The sequence below is a fragment of the Humulus lupulus genome, chromosome 6 (genome assembly GCF_963169125.1).
Source record: "Humulus lupulus chromosome 6, drHumLupu1.1, whole genome shotgun sequence".
Lineage (NCBI taxonomy): Eukaryota > Viridiplantae > Streptophyta > Magnoliopsida > Rosales > Cannabaceae > Humulus > Humulus lupulus.
Window position 1 is genome coordinate 18,382,937 of NC_084798.1, and position 1,112 is coordinate 18,384,048.

The 1,112-nt window shown below is 33.3% G+C and overlaps 1 protein-coding gene across 1 annotated transcript; it reads right to left on the reverse strand.

Moving 5' to 3' along the window:
- Positions 1-265: 265 nt before the first annotated feature.
- On the reverse strand, positions 266-807 carry LOC133784792 (benzaldehyde dehydrogenase, mitochondrial-like). Its single transcript, XM_062224065.1, has 3 exons — positions 661-807; positions 456-569; positions 266-370 (listed from the first exon to the last, which is right to left on the reverse strand). The coding sequence occupies exons 1-3, from the start codon at positions 805-807 to the stop codon at positions 266-268; spliced, it is 366 nt and encodes a 121-aa protein (XP_062080049.1).
- Between the last annotated feature and the right edge of the window lie 305 nt (positions 808-1,112).

A 1,112-nucleotide genomic window follows, 5' to 3' on the forward strand; every position in this document is an offset into this window, starting at 1 on the left:
ATCATAAACACATTATAAAGATTATCACTCAAAAATCTTCCTTAAACAAAATATAAATTTAAAGCAATTGGATCCTAACAAAAAAAAAAACTGTGGAATATAGTAACCCCTTGAGCCAATTTTGTCTCCTCCAGTTTCCAGCTTAGCTCCACTTTCTTTTCCAGATCTTATGTAACTCAGGACCTTGTTGTTCTGGGTCAATTTGAAACATTAATAGAGCATTAATCAATAACAGAACATACATCTAGTTGATTAATGGAAAACCTTAAAAGTGGTCTATGACAATTGAACATTCTTTCTGAATCCAAAAATCAAAATGCAACATGGGCTTCCTATAGTGTTCAAATGAGTAGTAACATAGAGCTAAAAGCTAGTGAAAAACCAGATAATCTCATAAAGATTACTATAAAATAGAACGGCTATTGATTTACCTATGGGCCTTGTTCAATGACTACCTTGAATGGATCGCCAACAACACGTTTCATTGCATGTGTCTTCGCTTTTTCAACATACTCGTCATACACACGCTCATGGACATAAGTTCTTGAACCAGCACAACAACATTGTCCCTGCAAAAGGGAAGGGATTGGTTTTCAACAATGATTTTTTTTCTTTTGCAGAATCAATAGTCTTATTTAGAAAAAAAAAATTAAGTCATACTTGATTAAAGAACAGGGAAAAATGTGCCAACTCAGCGGCCTGATCCACATCAGCATCATCAAAAACAATAAATGGGGATATTCCTCCAAGCTCCAAAGCTACTGGTTTGAGATTGCTTCTTGCAGCAAGTTCAAGTACAGTATGCATAAATACATCTCAAACTATACAAGATCATCAATTAAATATAATTTTATCTTAGAGGAACCTTTCATCAAACAAATTCAAGACACACAAATAGTACTTATTTTAACAATGATTCTTTGTGTCAAATAAAGCTTTACTAATCAATATATGAACTAAAAGTGGCCGAACATGAACATAATCCAGAAATTCCAAGAGCTAATAACCAAAATAAAAAGCTGAGAAAGAACAACAAAGAGGCATAATTGGGTGTAAAGTGGATGTTTATGAAGCTGGTACATATTGAGGCATTTTAACAAGCATGTTATGTG

Excerpts from the sequence above, each read along its gene's own strand:
- LOC133784792 (XM_062224065.1), bottom strand. The coding sequence starts at position 807 with ATGCATACTGTACTTGAACTTGCTGCAAGAAGCAATCTCAAACCAGTA. Across the intron at positions 570-660 it reads TTTCCCTGTTCTTTAATCAA|GGACAATGTTGTTGTGCTGG; the intron begins GTATGACTTAAT and ends TCCCTTTTGCAG. Across the intron at positions 371-455 it reads TTGTTGGCGATCCATTCAAG|CTTTTAGCTCTATGTTACTA; the intron begins GTAGTCATTGAA and ends GTTTTTCACTAG.